Source organism: Tiliqua scincoides, chromosome 4 (genome assembly GCF_035046505.1).
Source record: "Tiliqua scincoides isolate rTilSci1 chromosome 4, rTilSci1.hap2, whole genome shotgun sequence".
NCBI lineage: Eukaryota > Metazoa > Chordata > Lepidosauria > Squamata > Scincidae > Tiliqua > Tiliqua scincoides.
Genome location: NC_089824.1, coordinates 150,407,602 through 150,432,399, shown reverse-complemented (window position 1 = coordinate 150,432,399; position 24,798 = coordinate 150,407,602). Strand labels below are relative to the sequence as shown.

The 24,798-nt window shown below is 43.7% G+C and overlaps 1 protein-coding gene across 2 annotated transcripts in view; it reads left to right on the top strand.

Annotated features, from left to right (window-relative positions):
• Positions 1 to 6,633: 6,633 nt before the first annotated feature.
• Positions 6,634 to 24,798, top strand: part of PGM1 (phosphoglucomutase 1) — a 42,909-nt gene continuing 24,744 nt past the window's right edge. Inside the window, exon 1 of one of the 2 annotated variants that reach the window (XM_066623439.1) lies at positions 6,634 to 6,926. In XM_066623439.1, coding sequence (XP_066479536.1) covers positions 6,678 to 6,926 — 249 coding nt within the window. In that variant the 5' untranslated portion in view covers positions 6,634 to 6,677. Of the gene's footprint in view, positions 6,927 to 22,087; positions 22,346 to 24,798 lie in introns of those variants that run through there. The other variant, XM_066623440.1, reaches the window with a different exon arrangement.

The following is a 24,798-nucleotide window of genomic DNA, read 5'->3' as shown; positions in this document are numbered from 1 at the left end:
TTTGGGACAGACCTCTAAAATTCTTCACCCTTTTCAGCCCAGTTGTAGGTTGTACCTAAATGGGCAACCCAATCCTAACTACTTTCCCCATGCTGATGTAGCAGCACATCAGGTGGGGGCTATGGTGCATCCCATAGGGGAACTTCAGCTGCTGGAAGTCTTTTTGGGATAAGGAAACATTTTTCCTCTTGCCCCCAGGTAGGCCTCAGCAGCTGCAACAGGTCAGCTCAGATCCTCGCCAGCGATATTGCTGGTGCAGAGCTGCGTTTATCTGTGTGAGCAAATCAGGCCCAAAGGGGGAACAGGATATGGCATGCACCAGTGCCACCAATCCTGCCCCCTCCCATGCCCAATCCATCCACCCACCACTTTCCCCTCCTCCCTCTGCTGGACTTGCCTTCTCCAGTGAGCATCCTTCACAGGCTGGTGCCAGCAGGAAGGCTCTGGTTTTCCTGCCGGCTCTGGTAGTAGGCATGCTGTCACAAAGCACTTTACGATGCTTTTGAACAATGTGTGCCACCAGAGCACATGCTCTGCCTGTGCACCAACTCAGTAGGATTGGATCATAATTCTGCAGATGGAAGCCAGCCAGCACTACTTCTACCACCCAAACTGTATCTAAACAAGTTGGGTGGGCTCTGCTTCAACCAGAGTGGGCTGGTTGGGTGGGCTCTGCTGCAACTGGGTTCTTTGGATTGTCCCCTCTTCTGACCTTCCCCCAACCAACAGGGTCTTGGTGACCCTGGTGGCAACCTGTCTAGCCTGATGCTGCTGCTTTTAATGCTTTTTTAATGGGGAAAAAATCCATTTTTAAAAATGCTTTTTAATGCATTTTACTGCTAAAATGTTTTTTAATTTTTTAATCAGTCAACTATTGTAATCCAAAACTTAATCCTGGATGAGAGGGCCAAGGAAATCTGGTTGGATTTCCTGGGGAGTAGTACATCTCTCCCTGCTCTCTTCATTAGGCTTGAAAGTGCTGCAGCAGCCACCACTTCAGGGGTGGGGTGGGGTAGGACAGGACAGGCAGTAGTTTACACAATCCATCTCCCTAGTTAGCTTGACATGTTTTCAAAATCTATATCTAAAACTGGGGAAGTGAGGGAAGATGGGGATTCTGTTGCTGTACTTCACTGCTTGTGCTAAACAGGCTTAGGATATGGTTGTCATTGTGCTAGCATTAGTGTTTTGTTGGTACAGTGCCCAAATAGAACTAATTCATTAAGCGCTAATTATATTAAAATTATTTACATGGGTTTGTAGTCACACTGTATTCAGTGGGGCTTATTCCTGGGTCAGTGTTTGTAGAGTTTCAGCCCTAAACACTTTTATGGAAATCTTAATCATGACATGAATGTGCTCATTGCTCACTGGATCATACCAGACCCCCTCTTATTCCATGCATTGAAGAACAGTGGTTCCCTAACTGTGAGCTGTGGCTGCCTGGGGAGCCACAATAGCCAACCAGGGTAACCACAGAATCCTTGCAGAAAACCACCACCCTATACAATCTATAGGATTGTAGCCCTCATGGGGAACTGTGGCTAATGGTCCATTAGGTCAAGGGAGCCACCAGTCAAAGTTTAGGAACCACTGATTGTAGGGCAAAACATCATATCAGAGCTGTAGGATGCCCCATGAACAGTCTCCCCCATGGCCCCTCTCATCTCTTTCTAAAACCTCTGCAATCACTTATTTTGCAGAGATGAGATGCTTCATACCTGAGAGCTTTAAGTCAACCTTTAGAGTTCGTAACTAGGAACATAGAAGTGCACAAGCTTTTTAGGGGTATTAAACACTTCAGGCCCCAATTGCCTTTTTAAATGCCATCATTTTCTCCTATAGCCTGTAGTCCTTGGTAGGCCATCAGCAATAGGGCTCATTCTCTTTAAATGTCAAGGTTCTAGATTCTCCTCCTAGCTCTGTTCATGCTTTAATCTGTTTTTGAAATCATCATCTGAGAAGCAGAAAAGGATTTTAATTTCTGTTACTCAAATCTGACTGCAGGGATTTCTTACAAATCCATGAAAATATAATGATGGGGGTGGAACATCACACAATAGGTACATAATTCAGCTTAATGAGGCTGCCCTCCAGAAAGGAAAATCCTGCATTGACTCTTTAGCATTAGGATCAACTCACATGTGACTCTCAATAGCATTTAGTTATTCTCTGAAGTGTTCTTTGGCTGCAACTTGTAGCAGGAGACTAGAAGGGGGAGCCTTCCCATGAAGAACTTTTTCTGCTAATAATTGCCCTTCCCAGCTGCCTTCTTCCTCCCACAGGGAAAGACGAAAGTTATCTTCATCCTTTGCAGATGAAGAGAAATTACACATGCTATTTTTAAACAAAAAACCCCATAAAGAGTCTGCATACGCTTTTATCATAATGCGTACTTTGGTCTGCATAATGGTTGGCATTCCCTGATACTGTCTGCCTACTGTTGAAAGGTACCAGAGCATCCCTGAAGCATCAGTATTATCTGGAAAGGAAGTACAGCCACCCTTGAATCCTGACTGCCCTGCTTGGCATGTTTCCAATTTTAATCAAGAAAAAATGCCTGCTCTAGTGCCACTCCATCTTTCATGTGTCTCCCATCCCCTGGGAAACTTTTTTCCCACTGGAGTGTTTCCATGAGAAGTGGAGATGGCATGAAACAAAAATGACTTCAGCAGCAGACTGGTGTTATGAAAATGGAATAATAGAGATGCATTCCTGAGTGTGTGCCCCAAAAGCTCAAGGTGATGTTTATTTTTCATGTGTATCAACTTAGCTGCACTTGCTTGATGGCCCTTCTCCCAAATGATGGGAATCTGCCTTGTATCACTTTAATAGAAAACACCTGAGTCTATATAAGCCCATGCATTCAGCTGTTGCTTTGCTCCTGGGCCTTGCTGAAGATGTTAGTAGGTTGTGTCACCCTGGTGAGTCACCTGGAAATGCTGTTAGTCTTATATCTGGAGGTTCTCCTTTAAGTTTGATGCGCTTAGAGTTAAACAGATGAAGCTCCTTTATAATATCCTTGGACTAGACTTCTTCCTCAGAACCCAGATGAACCTTAAGCCCTTGGCCAAAATGGTGGACCAAAACACCTGCACATAAGGCATCAGAAGTTGGGGAAACTCTGCTCTGGCATTTCAAATAGCTTACTTCCTATCTATCAATATATTGTTATCCACAGAACAATTTGCAATGCCTGGCTATTTTTTTAAAAGAACTTCTTAGTCTGCATACCTTTATAAATAGCAATCTTGTTTTCAATATTTGATTTCAGTCTTGACACTTGAAAAAGAAACAAATTATTTATAATTTAATTTTTCCTAGGTTACCTTCTTGTCTCTGAAAATTCAGGCCCAAATTAAGAAATGTCATTTAATTTTAGCACTGCAAAGATGACAGAAGTGAATTCACCGTCCCATGCAATGACCTTATATTTGTTAGCTATACAGGGGTACAGCTGAAGGGCCCCATGTTAGATCAGAGTACCAAAGAACTAGGTAATATTCAAACAACAGCATGGACTTTGTCTATTAGAGTTTACCATCTGACAATGATTAATGTGCTACCATCATGCAACCTTTGCATGTTAACACAATTGTCCCTAGCAGACTTTGAAAATGGTGCATTATAGTTACCCAGCACATCTGCTTACTATTGAAAGCACTATTCCTCTATGTATCAGTAAGTGACGAGGAAAGAATGATGACAAACATCTGGGGAGAAGAAAAATTCACTTAAGCTATAATATTAGTAAGGAGGCAGTTGTGAGGTGCATGTACAAATAAACCCTTTGGAATCCTCATGCAGGTGCCATATTTCCCAAACTGTAGGTCAGGACCCACCAGTGGGTCACAGCCTGATTTTTGGTGGGTTACGAAACTGATAGGCTGATAGCTGACAAGAAAAAATGTTTTGAGATCTATGGAAACCGAAACAGCACAGCACAACTCATGAGTAGACAACCATGCCTTGATCCACTTCAGGCTAAGGGGAATGCAATGCCACCAGAATGGTCCTGATCCAATGAACACAGGCCCCAAAAAACTCTTAAGAAGGAAATCACCCCCCTCCAAGCTGACAAGGAAAATTTATTGAGCTCTAAGGGGAAGAGAACCTGAGACACACGTGCATACGTACTTGTGTGTAGGTGACTGTGCCCCTGCTCCAATGGAAGGCCAGGCGAAGGGGAATGCAAGGCCACCAGAACGGTCCCAATATGATGAATGTAGAGCTCAATAAATGCTCCAAAAGGTGGCCACTCACCATAGTAAAAAGGATAAAAACAGAGTACTGTACCTGTACAACACTTTTAAAGGAAATTGCTGGTGGCATGATAAAAAAACTACTGGTGCTTGTGGTACATATACCTTTCCTTTTATCTCTTGTCAAACTGGTCTTTGAAGCACTTTTGTTTCAAGGCACTACCTTGGAACATGCCCATCCTATTTGTCAGGAGTCAACAGAGGGGCAGGAAATGTGGGGATTAGTGCAGCTTAATAGAGGAGAGGGGAGCAGTGGCTATGAATAATGAGTGCTAAATGAAATTGCCCATATTCAGAGGCAATGTGCCAGTGAATACCAATTGCTGGGAGGCAACAGTGCAGGGTGGATGACCTGCCTCTGTGCCTTGCTTGGGACATTCCAGATGCATCTGGTTGGCCACTGTGTGAAACAGGAGGAGATGGACTTGTGGGTTGACCCAGCAGGGCTTTTCTTATATTATGCTGTGATGATGCAATGATAAGAAAGCCAGCATCATTGCTTATCATACCACTTTCCACTTTTTGCATCATGCCATTTTCCCCAAATCTTCACAAATCACAGTCATTCCTGATTATCATAGCCCATGGGTTGGTTACCTGAAGTATCTTATTCAGGTAAGGGAAGGGGGGGGGGGTGTTCTCCTTATTCCAAAACATCACAGCCCAAAGTGTGTGTTTGTTTTAATTTTTTAAAAAACACAGTTCCTCAACACTGTCCTTGAAATTCCACAATTAAACAAGAGTTTCTTCTTTGACTCAAGGGCAATTCTGTATTTTTTAGAATGATAAACTATGAATCATAAGCACAGACTGGATCAGTTAGCACTTATCAAGAATATCATAGTGGCAAGGAAATGGAGATAATGCATACACCAGTGTTTCCCAAACTGTGAGTGGGGACCTACTGGTGGGTTGTAACCTGATTTTTTTTTTGTTGCCTGGCTAAAGGATAATGGAAAGATCAGATAACTAATTGCCTTAAGCCCTGAGGCTATTCAAAAATCACATACTGTGGTTGCTAACTACCTTGCAAAGAACTCAGCTTCTGCAGTTTGCAAGCATGAGTAAATATCAGGAGATAAATGTTTGAGGGTCTTTTTCTCTGGTTATTATTTATAATAAATAAAAAAAATATTTATTTCTAGATCTCCCTTTTAAAAACCTCCGTGGGTCCTGACAGACTGTCATTTTAAAAAGTGGATCCCAGTGCTAAAAAGTTTGGGAAGCACTGGTGTATGCTGCATTTCGGTGCATTTATTTAACTTGATAAATAAACTGCCATTCTGTGCAAAACTACCTGGGAAATAAGTGCTGTTCAGCTAAGCGCAGTAAGATCTGCTTTTGGTTAGACCTTCCTTGGTCCCACTTGCTGCTATCTTATGCACACTTCCTGGCGTGGAAACTCAGCTCCATGGGGTTCAGGTGGAGTTGTGACTTCCAAGTAAGCGTGAACCACCCAGGGCAACCAGACGTCATAACCACAAAAGAGGACAAGGCACACCAAAATGTAGGGCACATAAGGAAAATGTAGGGCACTACAAGATAAAAGCTAAAAACATTGGCATATTGTTTCATGTAGTTAATTTAATCACTATATTACTTATTATTGAATTTAAAACTATATTACATATAATTTATTAATTGCAAGAAGGCTTTGTGCTGCCTGCAGGGGTCCACTGAAAGGACACTGAAGTTCTTTTCCAGGACATGAGGCGGAAAAGAGGACACGTCCTGGGAAAAGAGGACACCTGGTCACTCTCGGGCCAACATATGATCCGGCTGCCGCCAGCCTGCGCATGGTTAGGTGCAGGACCTAGGAGCAGGGGTAAAGGGAGTAAATTTGTACCCAGGCCCAGGTCAGAAAGGGGGCCCAGGAGCCAAAGGGGGGGGTCCAGAAATTTCCTGGGATCTGACATTTTTCAATCTCACCCAAGCTCACAGAATGCACACAACACATGGCAGCAACTACTGCCAGAAGCCACACACACCAGGCCCAGGAATGCAGACATTCCTTAAGAGTGTCACATCTGGGAGGAAGCTGGCCTGCTCCAGGAGCTCTTTGGCTTGTGGATCTGCTTGTCATGAAGGAGTGGATGGGAGCTCAGGGACACAGCTGCGGGGCTGCAGCTGTTGCAGAAGTGGCGCCCCCCATTGCCCCCCCACCCTCTTTGGGAAGGGGCCCGAAAGAAACTTTGTACCCCCTGATAGAAATCGTCTTGGAGGCCCTGGTTAGGTGGTCCAAGCCTGGGAGAGCATCACTTCTCCTGCCTCTGTGGCTTTAAGAGGGAGGAGACGCCTGCTGGGTGCGCGCGGTGACAGCAGAAAGCCCAGCCCAGCAGCTGCTACTAGAGGCGGAGAGAGGGCGAGGAAGTCACCGTGCAGCCAGCCAGCCGCCCGCCCAGCTCCTCCGGCACCATGGTGAAGATCGTGACCGTCCAAACCAAAGCCTACACCGACCAGAAGCCCGGCACCAGCGGGCTCCGCAAGCGGGTCAAGGTCTTCCAGGGCAATGCCAACTACGCGGAGAATTTCATCCAGAGCATCATCTCCTCCGCCATCGCCCCGGCCGAGAGGCAAGAGGCCACCCTGGTGGTCGGGGGCGACGGCAGGTTCTACATGAAGGAGGCCATCCAGCTTATCCTCCGCATCGCCGCCGCCAACGGGGTAAGGGCAAGGGGTGCCCCACGTCCCCCCACCCCCGTGCCTCGCTTGGTGGTCGCCTCGTGCTTGCAAACACGTAGGCTCCTCTCCAGGCGCACTCTCTGGCTGCAATCCTGTGCACAGTTTCCTGGGAGTAAGCCCCACTGACTACAATGGGATTTACTTCTGAGTAGACATGCATAGGCTTGGGCTGTTGTTAACTCACCCTGCGCCTGCTGCAACTTGGCTTGCAGCACCTGACTTTTCCCTGGCTCTCCTCCACCCCCTTCTCCTCCTTGCCCTTCCCACCAGTCAATGTAGGCTGCAATCCTAAACATGCCCAACTAGGAAGTGACTATCATTGAAATTGGTGAGAGACTTGACACCCCAGTCCTAGGCAGATCTACTCAGAAGTAAGCCCCATTGTGTTGAGTGGGGCCTAATCCCAGGGAAAGCATACATAGAACTGTAGCCTTAGTTCTGAGCAAACCTGCTTAGGATTGCAGAGACATGAGAGAGAGAGAGAGACATGAGAGAGGTGGCATGAAAAGTGGAGGAGAGTTCCCTGCTTGGGGAAAGTGAGGGGTGGGGTTCAGTTCAGAGGGGACTCAAGGCTAGCCACTTTAAGCGATGCACTCTCCTTCCGGGTCATATTGGGGACTGCTAGGCTAGCCAGGCTTCTGACCATGTCCTGTGCACAGAGGTGCATGCTGTGCGCCCGGCTCAACCCTGCAGATGGGTGACTGTGATTTAATTTGTCCTAATCTCCCTTGGCCACTGTTTGCTGTTGTCTAGTCTTCTGAATGGAGTCTTGTTAGGTAATGGAACCAAAAGTTTGTCAGACTGAGAAATCCATTCTGGAAGGAGTGAGAAACACTTTGAAAGCACATGCAGGAAGCAAACACAACTTGTACTGTATCTCTGAGTGGGAAGAAGGTATCCTTGCCCAGTGCATTCAGTTTAGCAGACAGTTCTGTCCCCCCTTTCTGCAGTAATGTTTGCAAGCTGTGTTTTTAATGTTGCTTATGAACAGGCTTTTCATGGCTTTCTCTGATGAAGAACACCAGTAAAGTTAAGGAGGTTGGGACTGAGGTGCTACTTGGGGAAGTCAATTATTTTTACACACAGATGCATGGCTGTTGGGGGGTGGGGTGGAGAGACTGATTGCACTCCCTTTGCTCACTGCAAAAGGCTCGGCAATCTTTGACATTTAAGTTAACCTTTCAGGCATTAGAGATACAGTTTCTCTGGCTTTGCTGTAGGGATGTGGTTAGCTCTGATCGAGCCAGTTCAAAAGTTATTCCCAGGATAAAATAGAATTTGGTAGGTTTGAGTAGAAAATGCCTTCTCAAACCTTACCTTAACAGGAGGGCATTTTCTCTTCTGCATTTGTGTATGTTTGCACAATTGTGATCTTTTGCACAGACCTCGATTGTGCAAAAGACTGCAGTTATGTTGCCAGCAACTGGTCTTAGGAAAAGCACACCCTTGACTTCCCAGTCGTCCTCCCCCTTGCCGAAAGCAGCCTTGGTGCCAGCTGCATAACTAGGTCTGTTGGCATAGTTATAAGAAGTGCATGCTTTCCAGCAACAGTGCAGCAACTGTTACCCTGCACATGCCTGATCTTGTATGATCTCAGAAGCTAAGCAGGTTCAGGCCTGGTTAGTACTTGGATGGGAGACCGTCTGGGAATACCGGGTGCTGTAGGCTTATACCATAGTCTTTCGAGACTGAAGGTTGCCAACCATTCTGCCTATTTGTCACTCGGGAACTAAAATCATATTTTTATTAATTCAGTGAAACTGCCTTTCCAGTGTGTAACTTCACTGAGAGTCTAATGAACAAGAGGGGGATGGAATATACTCCTCCTTTAACCGATTTCTGCCCAACCCACAGGTGTACACATTTGATCCACATTGTGTATTTGCAACGCTGGGCAGAAATGGCTTACATTGAAAGTGAACAGAATTTCTAAAACTTGAAGGTAAATTTGTGTCTTTCCAAGGGAGGAGCATGAAGCCTATGATTTCTTAGTATCTGAACACTTCAGTTTTCTGTCTGTGGTAATTCTTCATTTTAATTTCCTAGCTAAAGTATTCTTATGGTATATCCAGTGTCTAACTTCACCTGCAGCATTACTCATAACTCTCTCTTCCTGTAACTTTTGAATTGTTCATGAAACAACTTGGAATTCACAATGTACAGTATTTATACCACCACATCAGTGTACATGCTTCTTCATACAGTGAGAGGGGAGGGAACAGTGTCTTTTCCCAAAGGGCTCATATACAGGACAGTTTAGATACAAAAGTAACAACTGAAAAAGGGAGAGAAATGGAGGAGGGGTAAGCCAGGGAAGGATATGCATTTCAAATACAGTATTTGAGCCCAATCCTATGCATGTCTACTCAGAAGTAAGTCTCATTAGAGTCAGTGGGGCTTACTCTCACAAAAGTGTGGATAGGATTGGGTTGTCTGTCTCTTCCAGCATAGAGGCAACAATACAATCTTAGAATTTTTCTAGAATATCAGAGAAGGAAGGGGCCCTGGAGATCATTTAGTCTAACTCCTTGCTCGGTGCAAGCAACAACAGCAGCCCTTATAGATGGCTATCCAGCCTCTGCTTAGAAACCTCCAATGAGGGAGACAGTTCTGATCCTAGTCCCTTCCTTGTTGATCTCCAAAAACTTTATTTCAACAAGGTTTACATTGATTGGCTTCCAATTCTCATGCTCTCTGTTGAATATTTTTATTATTTCTGCTGTATTTTTAATTATCCTTTTAGATTATAAACTGCCTTGGGCTTTCCCATGTGGATAGGAAAAGCAAAATAGGATATTATTAAATAAGCACACAGGGTCACTTCACATGTACTATAATGGGCAAAGACACATGATGAAAGGTAGCTATGCTTTGGATGTTATTTCTGCCTAAAAAAATGAAAGCATGGATTTGTTAGAAAAGCTCATAAAGTGAAATCTATACATATTAACTTGGCTTCAGAAAGCCTCACTATGGAGATCTTGACAAATGGGGAAGTGTCTCATTTGCCTTAGAAGAATGATTCCTAGCTCAACAGCAGTTTGCTTTCATGCAACGAAATAGGTAGTCTAATCCTAACCTGGCCTGGAGCAGGCAATCTGTGCTGCATCCAAAGCAGGGCTGGGGCAGGCTTTGGCACTGCTCAGGGCAAAGGAAATTAATTCCCTTTACCCCAAGTAATGCAGCATGGGGCTGAATGGGGCTACTCGGATCTGCGCCACCTAAAGAGATGGCACAGATCCGAGCTGATTGGCATTATGCCAGGCCACCCAGAAGGAAGGTTAGGATATGACTTAAGTAACAGATCTGGCACCACTCTTTTCCCAGGCCTGGCCACCCAGAAGGAAAGTTAGGATCTGGCTTAAGTGCCAGATCCTGGCACTACCCCCCTCCTGGGCCCGGCCCATCCACCTGTCTGCCTGCTGCCCACCTTCTCCCCACCCTGGAATGCTCCCAGAGCACCTTCCCCCACCCTCGTCAAACTCCCGTGCCTGCAGCGCACTGCCAGCGCAAACTTACCCATCTGTGGAGGCCAGGTCTGGCCTCCATGGGCTGTCACACATCTGTGCACTGGTCCGACTGATTCTGAAGGAGACGCTGTCGTAAGGGACTTGCGCCAACCTAGCGCAATCTCTGGATTGCGCACTAAGAGAAACAACAGTACTCCTGGGAGTTTATGTAGGTGATAAAAGTGCACTTAAAGTCCAGTGTTTTATTAAGAAAACACAGTGTGAAACAAAATGGACCTCCTTCATTTACAACTTTCCCACAAAATGTGAATGGTCTTAAGAAAATGCTCAGAGTTGAGATTCTTTAGTAAGCCCTCCAAAACAGTTAAAATAGAGCTGTAGGACTTGAATTAAGCTGTTTTCATAAACTGGACAAATCTTTTAGAAATGATTTGTGGCACAGCACTAACTTTAACCATTAGCCTTCATATGTTCAGATCTGTCTGCAAGGAATGCACAAATGGGCAATCATTAGGATTGACTCTTCAGTTAAATATAAAGGCTGGTTTGTCTAGTTTTTGGAAGTCTCCTCAGAGAATTTTAATGGAACATGGCATATTTCCAACAAGCTGAGCAACACTCCAAGAGCAGTAACCCTCCGCCCTTGTGCCAGAGTGGTGCCAAAAAGTGATGGATGAGTAAGAAATTAGGCCACATACAATTCTAGGCTTCTGTTGCTTTAGAACTATTCTGTTCTTAATCAATACAGTACTAAGTTCTGAATAATGCTGCAGTCATGCGTTTGCATTTGAAAAAAGGATTGTCTTTTATATATCCAAACAGACTTTTGTGTTATAACTACAGAGATATCCTCTTATTAACAGTTGAAAGTTAAAATCCTTTTTTGTGTCTTGCCTCAAGAGTACATGTATGACTTAAATTTTGTGAACATTCACTCTTTTGGTCAGTTTGCAGGGTCTCTGTTTGCAAGGGATTGTAGTGTATTGAGTTTAGCTTATAAATTCACTAGATAGCATCTGTGTTTGTAGCTCTCCTGTGTTCTGAAAACTCTGAATGGGACATGAGGTCTGATATTGACATGTGGGATTGCTCAGCCTTCCAACATGAAGGGGAAAAGTGAAGTTGCTTCAATTTTTGTTCCAAGTAAAGAATGGTTGTCAGTGCTCTGTATATACAAGCAACAATAGCAACAATATTCAACAATAGCAACAATAACTCGTTATTGTTATTCTGTATTGGTATTCTTTATGAATAGCAACATATTCAACAATAACTCGTAACAAGTTATTGTTGCTAGGGGTATTTGTCTAAAAATAGATTAAGGCTAAAATATTAAGCTTGCTTACTAGGGAGTAAGCTCTGAGTTCAGTGAAACTTGCTTCTGAGTAAATTTGCTTGGGATTGTGCTTTGGAGATGGGCCTGTAGTTTGATGGTTGAGCATTTGTTTTGCATACAGGTCACCAGTTCAATCTCTGCATCTTCCAAGAGGGTATTGGGGGGGGGGGGGGAATCCCAGAGAGCCATTACCAGCCAGCACAGATAGTACTGAGCTACATCAGGAATTTTCAGCCTTTTTCATCTTTCAGCACATTGACAAGATGCTACAATTGTCAAGGCACACCATCAGTTGTTTGACCATTCACAAGGCACTCCATGCTGCTGGTGATGGGCTCATATTCCCCCAGTGGCCCTATCTATAAATACCCCTTCCCCAAACTCCTGTGGAACTTCCGTGGCACACTAATGTGCTGCAGCACACTGGTTGAAAATCGCTGAACTAGATAGATCAATGCTATAAGGCAGATTCTACGCTGGCTCTTAAGTTGTGCAGACAGAGTTGTTATGTGAGGGATAAAAAGTTGAGCGTGTAGTGAGTAATGAGTTCAGCAGGTCTTGCAAGCTTGAAAGAGATGGAAAGTTGAGGTGCATAGCAGTGGTGTCACTAGGATTCATGTCACACGGTGCGGGATACCAGTGCGTCACCCCCCCATACAGTGGGCGGGGCAACTGTACCATCACAATGCCCAGGTGGTGGGCATGGTGATTTACCATCACTTTGCCCCCACTGGTTTTTTTGACTGCACTTTTTGATAGAACAAAGATAGAACACATTCTGCATGAAATAACGCATTGGTTGATATATAACATGGTATTATTCCTACAAACTGTGATTTTGGTCACTAGTGGTGTCACACACACACACCCCAGGGTGTCAACTTACTAAGACCTTATTGCAGCAGTTCTCAAACTTTTAGCACTGAGACCCACTTTTTAGAATGACAATCTGTCCAAGACCCACCAGAAGTGATGTCATGGTGGAAGTGACATTAGGCAAATTAAAATAAGTAAAGTAAAACCAAATAAATAATTAGAAACCAGCCCTGGTCCACCAAGTGAATTTCCTCTGTGGCCTGCCCTCATTAACACCCCTCCTCCAAAACCAGTAAGGTTTTCAGCCCTGCACAGTGCCCAGTTCCATTTAAGAACTTCTGTTTAAAGCAGATCACTGTCAGGATCCATCTGGCTTTGCAAGTCTCAAAAAGGTTCACCTTATCAACTGAAGCCTCTGTGTGGATCCTTTTTAGTGGGGAGGGGGGAGGCTGCCTTCTGGAGCACTTGTTTAGCTCCAGGTGCGTAGGATCAGGACCATTCTGGTAGCCTTGCACTCTCCTTCACCTGATCTTCCACACCAGCCAATGCATGTTTGCTTACTCGTGAGTAAACCAAGAGAAATTACATCAGTAAAAAGGTTGCAGCCCTTTTCATCAGATGCAATCCTGTGCAGGTTTACTCAAAAGTAAATGCCATTGTGTTCCTAGAAAATTGCAGATAGGATTGAAGCCCTATAGCTGCTGCAAGACTGAGAAGAGAAAGGGGGTGAAGAGGCTGCTGACAGAGGGGATAGGATTTGGTGTGCAGCATTGCAGCCGTATTTAACTGTCCCTGTCCCCATCTCTCCTCCTTTGTTTTGCCTGTTCCCTGCTGCTGCTTACCTGCTCCTGTGGCTGTGGCAGGCTCTGGCGACAGACAAGGAGTACTGCCACTTCTTGCACGGCTTCCCTGGGCCTCAGAATGCCTTAAATGGCATAAAAATGTCATTTTGGGTTTCCTGAGGGGATACTGGAAGTTGCTTTTTTTTTGGCCAAAATGGCCATTTGGAAGCCCGCAGAGGCAGCAGGTGGATGCGCACTGCCTTTGCAGTCTTCAGAAAGCCCTTGGGGGGGACGACAGATGGTAACACAGCTCCAGTCCCCTTCAGAGCTCTTATGGGACTGATAATCACAGATTGATTATCCAAGATTTTTGGTATCCATGTGGGGTCCAAGAACGGATTTCCCCGCAACTACCAAGGCCTCACCTCTACAGGTTTTTTCAGTATCTGTCCCATACTCAGCATTTTAAAGGTACTTAAGACCATAATAGCACTGCCAGTAGACTGCTGTTGGAATTGGCTCCAAACTATGGCAGGGGAAAGGCCTTGTACTCCTCCAAAAGTTGTGGCCATCTTGACAACTACAGTATAGTGGTTCTAGTGCCAAGAGCTGTCTTCATGGGTATCACTTGCATTAAGTTATGAAGGGTTCCAGCCCCTGACTCTATATTTTGGTTGCCATAACTGTTTGATTGCATGCAGCATGAGATAGTTGGAAGTTAAAATGGAAAGAGAAAATATATAGTTATTAGAAGTTGCTTTTATATGGGTCTTTCTAATAGCACGACAATGACTTGTAAGGAAGCTTACTACCTGAAAGTACCCTTTACAGGCATGGTCTCTTGTGGTTCCTGACCTGGGATCCATCGGGTCATTCTTCTCTTCTCACCAGTCCCTAGCTTACTAGGGCTCCACTCTCTGTGACGCTTTGAGGGAATTTGGGTGCTTCCCTTCCAGGGTCTTTGCCCTTGAGTACAACTCACCCTTGCCCAAACTGGTGCCCTGCCAGATCTTAAGGCAGGAATGAAAGCAGGATGGGCACAGCTCTAAACAAAACTGGGTTTCTTCTCAAGGACAACTTTGGTAGTGCTATTCTCAGTTAGTTCAACTCTGTAATCTAGCAGTGATACAATCCTCTTCCAACTTCCCATACATGGCTAAAACAGCATGTCCTCAAAGTTGTCAGTAAGTTCTTGGAAACTGCAACTTTAAGCAAAATGACTTATGAGACCATAGGCTCATAGGCTAATGAGACCAATTTCACCATAGGCTAATTGATATATGTAGTATGTGTTCCTACAGCATATTTCTGGTCATAAAAACATCAAACTTCTAAATAAAGACTCAAAGCTTTTCTGATATTACGCTGAAATGTGAACTTTTCAGGCCAGAGGAGAACCACACAGACATGAAAACTCCACACAGGCAGTGGCCCTGCCAGGAATCAATTGTTTTTGTTTTATCACAACTTTAAAATCAAACAACTTCTAATGAAATGACTTTAAGTGATGACTTGCTGTTTACTTTTTAGGGCTTTATTTTAACTCTTAAAATATTCAAATATTTTAAGGGAAATATTAAATCAAGGGAAATTCAAATCAAACTGCCTTTCCTTTTTAGCATTTTGGAGGGAAACTCATAGCTACTTGTAGCTCATGGTTTGCTGCCAACTCTGATTAGAAGCTTCTAGTTAAAACACATGAGGAAGGAAGGAGGGAGCACATAAGTCCACAGCTGGCGGCTGCTTGGGCCACCAGCACAGAACTATGCCTTCTTTATTTTCCTTCATAAAATACTTGCTACATCTAGATTTAGGTTCAGTGTAGAGACTCAAAATTCTGCATTAAAAAAATTGCAAGAACAGAAGCAAGGAAACATTGAGAGCATGGTTTTGCTTATAGAGAGACTTCAGCAGAACGTTCTGTGGAGTGCATAATGCTTCTCCTTAGAACAGGGGTGGGCAAATTTTCAACCTTGGGGATCCTGGACCTTTAACAGTTGTGTAGGGGAGAGAATTTCAGCAGGTGTAGCTTTTCATCAGTGAGAAGACAAGCTGCACCTGCTGAAATTCCTGCTTTCCAGTGTTAAAAGTTCAGCATCCCTAAAGTTGAAAGTTTGCCCAGCCCTGCCTTAGAAGTCTGTCAGTGAATTTTACATTGTTCCAGGTGTGCTTGTGAAGTGCCACTCTTGTGACTAGTAAGTTGCCTCAGTATAACCAAGCAGGAAAACCTTGCAAAAGTGTTTTGGTGTTTTTTTTTTTCTGGCCCCAAGTGATTAACATAAACATAAATGGGAAGACAGGCTAGTCAAAATGTTTGTGGGCTACTTACAATTGTTTTATTTGAATGACTGCTCAAAGTCCAGTTTAGGAATGCCTGAAGACCTTATGCTTATTCCTTTGTGGTGATGTTCATTGGTACACTGTGGCCTGTCGGTCATTCAAAATTTTACATGGGGCTGCTTATTTAGGTTCTGTTCCTGTGCACACCTTCCTAGGAGTAATGGGTCTTGACTTCTGAGTAGACACGCATAGGGCTATCATGTAAGATTCTTAGCAGCAATTGACTCCAATTTCTTCAGGCCATGGCATACTCTCTTATCCAGACTACCTTGGCCTCTGTTTATTTAATACTTGTATGCTTGTAGCTGGATTCCTCTCTCCAGAAATAGGAAATAGCTAAAAATTGAGTTTTGTAAATCAAGCTTCAGGGGTTGCATTGAGCAGAATGCCACAGAATGTTGTGACTTTTGCATGTCTAGTTCTCTAACTGCAGATACTGTTTTGATCACTTTTCTATCTGGCAGAAAAGTGACCAGGGCACTCTTGATGGGTGTCTGTCCCATCAAATCTATGATCAAGAGCAGTACTCAAAACTTTAGGGAAACTTACTTCCTAAGTAAATCTTTGGGGGGAGGGGCAAGGGCAGTGACAATCTCCAGGGTTGCATTGCTAAAGGAAGCTGTTGTTGGCAACCTTCAGTCTCGAAAGACTATGGTATCGCGCTCTGAAAGGTGGTTCTGGAACAGCGTCTAGTGTAGCTGAAAAGGCCGATTCGGGAGTGACAATCCTTTCCACACCGGGAGCAAGTGCAGTCTGTCCCTGGTCTGTCTCCCTGGCTATGGGCCTTCCTTCTTTGCCTCTTAGCCTCGGACTGTTGGCCAAGTGTCTCTTCAAACTGGGAAAGGCCATGCTGCACAGCCTGCCTCCAAGCAGGCCACTCAGAGGTCAGGGTTCCCCACCTGTTGAGGTCCACTCCTAAGGCCTTCAGATCCCTCTTGCAGATGTCCTTGTATCCAGCTGTGGTCTACCTGTAGGGCGCTTTCCTTGCACAGGTTCACCATAGAGGAGATCCTTTGGGATCTGGCCATCATCCATTCTCACAACATGACCAAGCCAACACAGGCATCTCTGTTTCAGCAGTGCATACATGCTAGGGATTCCAGCTTGTTCCAGGACTGTGTTGTTCAGAACTTTGTCCTGCCAGGTGATGCCGAGAATGTGTTGGAGGCAGCGCATGTGGAAAGCGTTCAGTTTCCTCTCCTGTTGTGAGCGAAGAGTCCATGACTCGCTGCAGTACAGAAGTGTACTCAGGACGCAAGCTCTGTAGATCTTGGTATGTTCTGTCAGCTTCTTGTTAGACCAGACTCTCTTTGTGAGTCTGGAAAATGTGGTAGCTGCTTTACCGATGCGTTTGTTTAGCTCTTTCACTTTTACTCATTCCAGGCTGCTGGAAGCTGCAGCAGAGTTCCATGCAGCCATCAGCAGGGCTCCCCCATGCTTGGAAAGCTGAGAAATAAGCAGGCAAAAAGTAATTTCTAGTTACAATGTGATGCAACCAGGAAGTACTTTTAGCTTATTTCTCAGTGTTCCAAGCATCAGGGAGAGGTGCACCTACATCTCCTGAAGCCTCCAGCAGCCCAAAATGAGTAACAGTAAAACACACACCCCTTAGCAACACAATCCTGAGAATCACACCACTGCCCTCACCCTTTAAAGGAACAGAAGATCATTTACACAACTGGTGTGTCAGAACCCACCAGTTTAAGAACCACTGCTCTAGAGGACTTACATCCACTTAATATTAATTAGCCTCCCTTCCATCCCAACAATGGCCCTAACTCTGGAGAAAGTTCTGCTAGACCCCACCATCTAGGTAGCTGGTGGTTTACCTGCTTGAACTGCAGAGGTCCACCATCTCCCAAATCCAATCAGCAGCTTTTCTAACCACAGCAGTCCTATAACTGTCAGCAGTTCCTAGGCTGGGCAGCCACACACCAGTCTCCGGCAGGCTCTATTCCTTTGGTCAGTTTGCCAATTGAGACTATTAGTCAGTCCATTTATTCAGTCAATCCTCTTTCTCACCCACTCTCCAAACTTCTTTCTTCTACTAACCACAAACTCTTAGTCTCCAGGTTCTTCTTTTATCCTTGAGGGCTCTGTTGCCTTCAAGTGGCTGCATCTGTGCAGCACACCACTTTATGTTAAGGCCCTGATTTTAACCCCATTTTTCCCAAACCTGTCAGAACAAGGGGCCACTGTTGACACCACACTATGTCCTTGAGAATCTTCCATGATTCCAATCCAGTGTCCATTAGTAGACTAAGTAGTAATTCACAGAGCAAGCAACGTTTTTTCTGGGTTCTATATTAGTCACTTGAAAGTTAACAAGATCTTTTCCCTTTTGGAACATTATAATTACAGAGGCTATAAGAGAGCAGGAGAGATGTGGAAAACCCTCGAAGCCTGAAAGGCACTGCATGTTCTTGTATGAAAGGGAAAAGAACATCCCTCTATCCACCCTATCTATCCCCTGCATAATTTTGTATGTCTCAATCGTGTCCCCCCAGGTGCCTCTTTTCTAGGAGAGCCTCAAATGCTGTAATTTCCTCATAAGGACATGCTCCAGCCCAGTAATCATTTTGGTCACTCTCTTATGTACCTTTTCTAGTGTGTAACGGCTAGGCTGAACTTATGTAGTCCTTAGCAGGAGAGTCAGTAGAGCTGGTAATGATTAATGTTTTTTTATTTAAATTCTTTCCCCACCCAGTATAAGGAAGTTGAGAAAATAGGAAAAATTGTTTTGTTGGACATGAGACTTTCCCTTTTAATCTGCATGACAGCCCTGTGAAGGAAGTTAGGCTGAGACTAGGTCAAAATCCATCTCATGATCTTCATGACTGACCAAAGATTTGAACTCAAATAATCCAAATCCAGTTCTGTACACCATACCACACCACCCTGGCCTTCTGAAGGTGTTCCTTGCCACTGAAAATACCTTCCATTTATTGCTGATCAATGAAGTGAAAATCAGCATGCCTCACCTGCATGACTGATCAAGAGCTGAGATGTGCCTTTGATATATGCATGGAGGACTTAAAGTTTTGGGATTATTTTCCTTTGTGCAGATCAGTAGCAACTATGGCAAAAGGTGTAAATTCGCTTTCAGCCTGTGAAGGCAAGAGCTTATGCTTCCTGCCCCCTCCCCAAAGGAAGGGTGTTGTGCTGTGGGTCTATTGTATTTAACTTAAATACAAGGAGTGCTGGACATGCCTCAAAAGAAACTCCTACATTTTTTGGGTAATCAAGTTAATGAAATATGAAAATAGGATTATGAGACACCCAGGTTGCTGAAACAGTAACAACAATAATAATAAAATGGAAAATAAGTACAGTTTGCAGTAAGAAAACCACTTTTGCATTTAAGACTATGAGGAATTCAGTCTTTATGAACTCAAATTCTGCAGTCTGTTGCTTTTGATGGCCAGAAATGGCCCTGAATATGTATCAACCAGTCTAGGAGACAGAAAAAGTTACACTATCTTTTGACAGAACTGAATAAATGGAGATGCTACAGAATAAAGGTTTGAGCTACAATATTTCTATGTTACAAACATTGCATTGGTCGAATTTCTCTGTACTGTACACTTGTTTGTTCCATTCAGTGGTACTGTGCTTTATATTCTGGCTTTCTGTAAAAGAGGATATTTTATAGTAAGTCGGAGATCCTCCTTTTCCAATTTGAGCTTCAAGCATGCAGTAGTCTGCTGTAACTGAAAATACACTGTCAGAAATGTACACAATTTCCCTGTGGGAATGTGTATTTGCACTTATTCACCACAAGAGGGAAACCTCTACCTATGAATTTCACCACATAGCAGCATGGATGTATGCCAAGATTTTCTATGCCTTTTTTAAAAGGATACGTACTTTAAAAATTCTGTTACATTTTTTGCAACTTGTCTTTTTTTGTACTCTTATATGTATTGCGAGGTAAGAAAACAAAATACTTATTGATTTTTTTAAAAAATGGATTTCTGTCCTGCCTTTCTTCCTGTAAGATCACCCAGGATGACTTACAACTATTAACAACACTGAACAATAAATAAAACAATAAAACCACAAATGGATCGGCAAATCACCAGCACCAATTGGATCATCAGCAAATACTATTCTATAAATACCACAGCTATTTTACTATATATTCATATGCCCAGAAGAGGAAAGATGACAAGATCTATATGCAAAAGAGTGTGACTGAATTAGTGGAGACTGAACAGCACAGCACAAATGAAAACTTAAGTTCTGCTTAAATTGATGTATATTGTGGGTGAAGGTAGCCTTCTGCGGTGTCCATATTCATCACACTTGGGTTTAGCAGAGAATATTCAAGAGGAGTTTTCTCAGGTGGTTCAACTTGGGAGTGGCATTTTCTTTCTTTTCCGTGTTTCTTTCCACTTTGGACCTGACTCCTGCTACTGTGGAGGAATAAAGAGCTGCCCCCATGTTACATACAACCTGTGACCCACAGTTTCCAACTGTAGGAATTTAAATGGGGAGGGGGCCACTGGGTTTTCTCCAGTGCTTGGGCAAAATGCTTTGAGTCCCTTGCACAAAGAATATGGAATATACAGGCAGTCCCCATATCAATCCATCCCATATCTGCAGGTTGGATGCACACCCCTTCTGGAGGCAAGGGGAGCTCTGCTCCTCTCACCTCCGGAGGGTCCTCTGAGCAGTCCTGTGAGCCCAGCAGAGGCTGTGGACAGATGTCTGCAGTGTCTGCCAGACCCAGCCTGAGCCATAGAGCTTAGAAAACATTGTTTCCAGTTTCTCTGAGAAACCAGAAGTGACGTTTTAAATGCCTTATACGACGTTAAAAATGTCACTTCTGGTCTCATGGATAAACCAGAAGTGACATTTTTTAAAGCTCTAGGGCTCAGCGTGAGCCTGGCAGAGGCTGTGGTTGGATGTTCACAGCCTCTATTTGGCAGAGGACCCTCTGGAAGTGAGGACCCTTGGCTCCCGAGGGTAGGGGGGCAGGCGTTCACCTGTTTCTGCAGTCTCAGTTAACCGTGGGGGTTGTGTGTGTCTGAAATGGAACCTCCAAGGATACAGGGGCACGCCTATGCCAAACTGTGTTGCATTTCTATCTTTTAAGGTTAACATTGATGGTGCAATGGTTTGGGAGTTGGACTTAGCCCTGGAGGATCAAGGTTCAAATCCCAAGTCAGCCACAAAACTTCCTGGATGATGTTGGCCAGTCACTATCTCTCAGCCTCACTTAACTCACAGAGCTGTTGTGAGGACAAAAAGTGGGGAGGAACTATGTATTCTAATCTGAGCTCCTTGCAGGAAGGGTAGTGTGAAAGTGTGAAAAATAAATTTCAGGTTAATATTGTGGCATTGAAGAAGATGGTTAAAAACACAACTCTCCTAGGATTACTGTTTCAAATGAACTATTTCAGGGCCTTGAATGTTTAGAATTCTGAGAAGTCATGGTATACATTAAAACACATTTTATAAACACACAAATGGCGTTTTTAAAATAAAGATGTCATTGTAAGTTATCTTGCTGAAATTGAGGTGAAACTGGAATAACCTCTGTGAAATCAGAGGAACTGTACTAGTCTTTATCCAAGAAAAACAATTTAGCAAAATCTGGCATTGTTGGGCAATTCTTCTGTTGGCTCAGTTATAGTGGGCACTATATCACTTTGGCACTGATGGGCTCACTGGTTATTAAAATAACAGAGGGATAAGGAAACTGTACGTAACTGAGACGTCCTGACTTCCATTTTGAGAGTGACCTTTAACTTGCTAGACTCCACAAAATAACTTTAGTGCAACATTACCATGCTTCTCACAGGCTCACCATCTCAGCATTCACTTCCTTGATGAGGACTGTGTCAAAGTGGGAGTCACAGCTGGAGACTAGGCAGTCATTTATAAACCTGCTTATCTGGCTAAAAACAATTTCAGCATTGCATTGGTTGAGAGAGCAGAGCCTGGTAACAAATCAATGCTTCTGACTGAGGAACTGACCTACTAAGCGGCATTCGCTGTCCATCTCGACCCAGGAAAGAATTCTGGGCATAGTTCATTGCTGTTTAATCCTGTTTGTGATGACATGGGAGTTGCATAGGCCTGCTGCTGGGGTGATCCAAAAGCTTTCAAGATTTCCAGAACATCCATTTTCCTGAGGGATCGTAGTGTGGAATTGTATGTATTCTCTCTGACAGTGATCTTTCAGAGCAAGTGCAAGAAAACTTCTTCAGTTACAGAAACCACATTCAGCTGAAGGTTCAAGGAGCTATTTTAGGGTACCGAACTATTTCACTAGACCTCTGACTGATAGATCTGCTATTGCTTGTAGCAAGACTGATTTAAACAAACAAAAAAATTCACCATTGTTGTAACTGTGTTTGTTTTTAATGTACTGTATTTATATAAAAAAGGAACATGGAAGACAGTCCACTGCCTATACTGACTCTGCCAACAGCACCTTATTATGACCAGAAACCAGGAACTAGTGGATTACGGAAGAAGACTTTCATTTTTGAGACCAGGCTAAACTACCTGCATAATTTTATCCAGAGTATATTTTTTTCCATAGACCTAAGAGATCGACAAGGATCTACCATGGTGGTTGGAGGAGATGGGAGATATTTTAATAAGCGTACAATAAAACTGATAGTTCAGATGGCCGCTGCCAATGGGGTTGGTATATAATGCATATGATTTTGCCACTAATAGCTAAAATCTCTGCTCATTCTTAGTATGTCAAAAATTTCTAAGTTCTGTAATTTACTATTACATTTTTTTTAAAATCAGGATGCTATTAGTTTGTAGAGGATTGGAAGAAAGGGATTTTATTTTAAAAAGTTGCCTTACAGCATGATAGCCCAATTCTATGCATGTCTACTCAGATGTAAGTCCCATTAGTGTTGATGGGGCTTACTCCTAGGAAAGTGTAGATAGGATTGGGCTGTGAGCCTATAATTTTTATTGAGAAACAAGTCCCACTGTGTGAAATGGGCCTTACAGGAAAACGTGCCTAGTCTTGCATCTTTAGTGGTGGTGAATACAACTGATCTACTTATGACATCTGTGATATTCTAGTTTTGAATACAAGTTGCATATTAATGAAATGCTTGCAGGTATAAAAAATTATTTCTGGTTACTACTGCAGATGTGATTGAGCAGCAAATGGTTGGTGGTTATGTACATTTTGGTACTAGAAGAAATCTGTCCTAATATTGTGCAGCAGTTAGGAAGTTGTGTTTGCTAGGGAGATGGATTTTAAGTTTCTTCTCTGCTCTGTGCAACCAAAGCTCACTCTTTATCCATCTGAGTTGTCTATAGATGCAGGGACAAAGCATGTTTTTAGATTCTCAATGGAAACATATAGATGCTTCATGAGAATTAAATTCATGGTACTTGAAAGCCATGACATTGTAAAGAATGAACAGTAAAGTGGACTCTTCTTCTGTGGTAAACTTCATTTATGGTTAAATTCTATACGTAGGAATTATTCCTATCATTAAACACAAAAAGGTTAAGCTTCTATGAATTGTAGCCAAAGAAAGTTAGTCATCACTAACTTGTCTCATTCATTTCAGCTGTGCTTAGCTTTGATTAATTTTCATTGTGCGACTTTCCATAGGATTTACAATTTTCATTGTAAACTGTTTTTAAAAGATGAAGTCTCGTTCCATAGCACGTTAAAAAGTGCATTTGAGCCTCTCTCGTTCTGTTTGTGCCATGTGTGAATGTTGCTATTATAGGACAAGATGCAGCAGATAAATCAGATATGCATGCTAACTAATATAGTTTTTCTATTTCCCATGTGAAACTGCCCAACACTTAAATTGATATTAAAAATTAGTTCATTAGCAAAAACTTGGCAGAAACTGTTGATTTCAGAACAAAGTAGATCAGAGTGACCTGGATGGTTCAGAGTTCAATTCTATACTTACCTTCCACTGGTGCAGTGGGTGTTACACCATCCTACAATGTCACATATGTGCCATAAAGTATGTTTGCGACTAGCACAAGCAGTGCCAGCAGAATGGCCTGTGCTGGCCCACTGGTGCTATATCCTAATCTTCAGTAGCTGGTGGAGGTGAGTACTCCACCGAGCAGCACAGGGTCAGTAGGAAGGCAGAACAGAGGCAGAGAGGAGTTCAAAACAGGGCAGAGGAGGGTGGAACAAGGTGAGACAGGTCCAGGAGGGGGTGGGATCAACAGAAGAGGCCTCCGCCATATTCACACTCCTTCCTGGGCCTGGCAACTTTACATGGAGCTGCTTGGATTTGGCCAGTGATTCAGCTGGTGCAGATCTAAGTAACCCCACTGGGCAGGCTGAAGTGTTACATGGGGTAAGGAGGAAAACATCTCTTTGCCCTGAGTTGACCTCCAGCCCCCCCCCTCCCCAACAGCACCAGATAGAGCATAGGCCACTTGGTCCTGCTGTGCCAGCACAGGCTAGGATTGGACTGCTTGTTGGACTGGAGAAGATCACAGTAATACAAGGCTACCCCAAGTCCTCTTGCTAGGACTGTCTGGTGAGGGCCCTGTTTAGCACAAACCCCCTGCCCAGGTTTATAGAGGAGATGTATCTCTTACGTTGGGCTTTGAAGAAGCCAACTTATGCTGAAGGGGTGGAGCAGGCAAAACAGGAAGAAATGAAAAAAGGTTTCCACACCCAACATGGGAGAGGGAAAGGGAAATAGCGTATCTTGCTTCTTTCTGGGCTTTGTTGCAGGCAGGTCCTTGCTAGTTCAAAGTTCCATACCACCTGTAGAGAATTCGGGAGAGGGGATGTGTACATGGCTGCCACAAATTGTGGCTGGCTAGTAAGTGGACCCAAGGATACAATTTGGTTGATGGCCTGACTCTATGTAAACATATTCAGAAGTCTGCATGAATTCAGTGGGATTTTTCTTTTAAGTAAATATGTATGAAAGTATTAATATGTACCCAGTACAAATATGTGAAAGACATCTACTCAGAATCAGAAAACTGACCAATTTAGATACTGTACTTAAGAGCCTGTGCTACAATTTTCAGTCTGATGCTAGCTGCTTCTTCTTTTGGTTCTGCCTTCTTGACCTGGCTTGTATGAATGTGCTGCCTATTAGTAAACAGTGACAAGCTCAAAAAAAGAGACA